Genomic DNA, 1033 nt, shown 5'->3' on the forward strand with positions numbered 1-1033 from the left:
AGGATCTGGTAATGGATCAGGATCTGGTAACGGTTCAGGATCTGGTAATGGATCAGGATCTGGTAACGGTTCAGGATCAGGTAGTGGATCAGGAAGTGGTAATGGATCAGGATCTGGTAGTGGATCAGGATCAGGATCCACGGTCAGTGCTGTATCTTCTTCGGGCTCACAATCAGGTGGATCTGCACCAACTAGCGTATCAACATACGAAGGATCAGCTTCTTATACCAACATTTCATGGCTTGCAAGCTTGTTTATGGGTCTTGCTGCTTTCATGTTTTAGAAACTTGAAGAGTTGATTTAATTGCAAGATATTACTGATATTTCACCAAAAGTGCATTATCACGTTAACATATTTGCATTCATTCATTCCATTTTACTGCCAATGATGGTACCTTTTATTTTTTTCTTTTCTACTTCAACACTGATTGGTCTTGTATGGCCCACCAGCATATGTTGCTATTGTTATATGTTTTCGGTTCACCTCCCTCTTGATCAGAAACTTGTTTAGTTTTGGTTTCGGAGGTGATAATCTTTTATCATTATCTTTTAGTTTGTATATTTTTTTTCAAAGAGTTTGTACCCTTGACTTTTTCATGTAAATTTGTAAAGAAGGTTTCTATCGATGAGATTTTACTTGAGCTGAGACTACGAGGGGTTTAGATTGAAAAACAGGGGAGTCAATTTGGGTTTTCTAAGAATGTCATTTTTTTTTATATGCTGGGAAACTTACTCCAAATTTTATTCAGAACAACAAGCAAAAAGCACTAACATTCTTGGGAACAGCGGGCTAGCCTTGATATGAGCGTGGCAGACACGTAGAGAGGTGACTACAATATATGATGGACTGTCGTACGAGATTTGAAATTCTTGTACTACGGTTTTGGCATGGTTGGGCATTGTCTCTTGTGCTATAGGTAACAGTTCAAGCCCTTACTTTTTGTATTGAAGACCTCATTTTTTTTTTTTTTATTTTATTATTTTCTGTGAATCAGCTGCAAAAGAAGTGACTCAGAAACAAGAAAAGTAACAC

At 37.6% G+C, this 1033-nt stretch overlaps 1 protein-coding gene across 1 annotated transcript in view; it reads left to right on the forward strand. All coding sequences in view use genetic code 12, as the record gives it.

Moving 5' to 3' along the window:
- The window catches only part of KGF57_003916 (uncharacterized protein), a gene marked incomplete at both ends in the record, with an annotated part of 686 nt that extends 403 nt beyond the window's left edge, over nucleotides 1-283 (forward strand). Inside the window, one exon of the mRNA XM_051753383.1 lies at nucleotides 21-283. Coding sequence (XP_051607590.1) covers nucleotides 21-283 — 263 coding nt within the window. The remainder of the gene's footprint in view (nucleotides 1-20) is intronic.
- Nucleotides 284-1033: the final 750 nt, after the last annotated feature.

Source organism: Candida theae (genome assembly GCF_024610275.1).
Source record: "Candida theae strain CBS 12239 chromosome Unknown scaffold135, whole genome shotgun sequence".
In the NCBI taxonomy this organism is placed as follows: domain Eukaryota; kingdom Fungi; phylum Ascomycota; class Pichiomycetes; order Serinales; family Debaryomycetaceae; genus Lodderomyces; species Lodderomyces theae.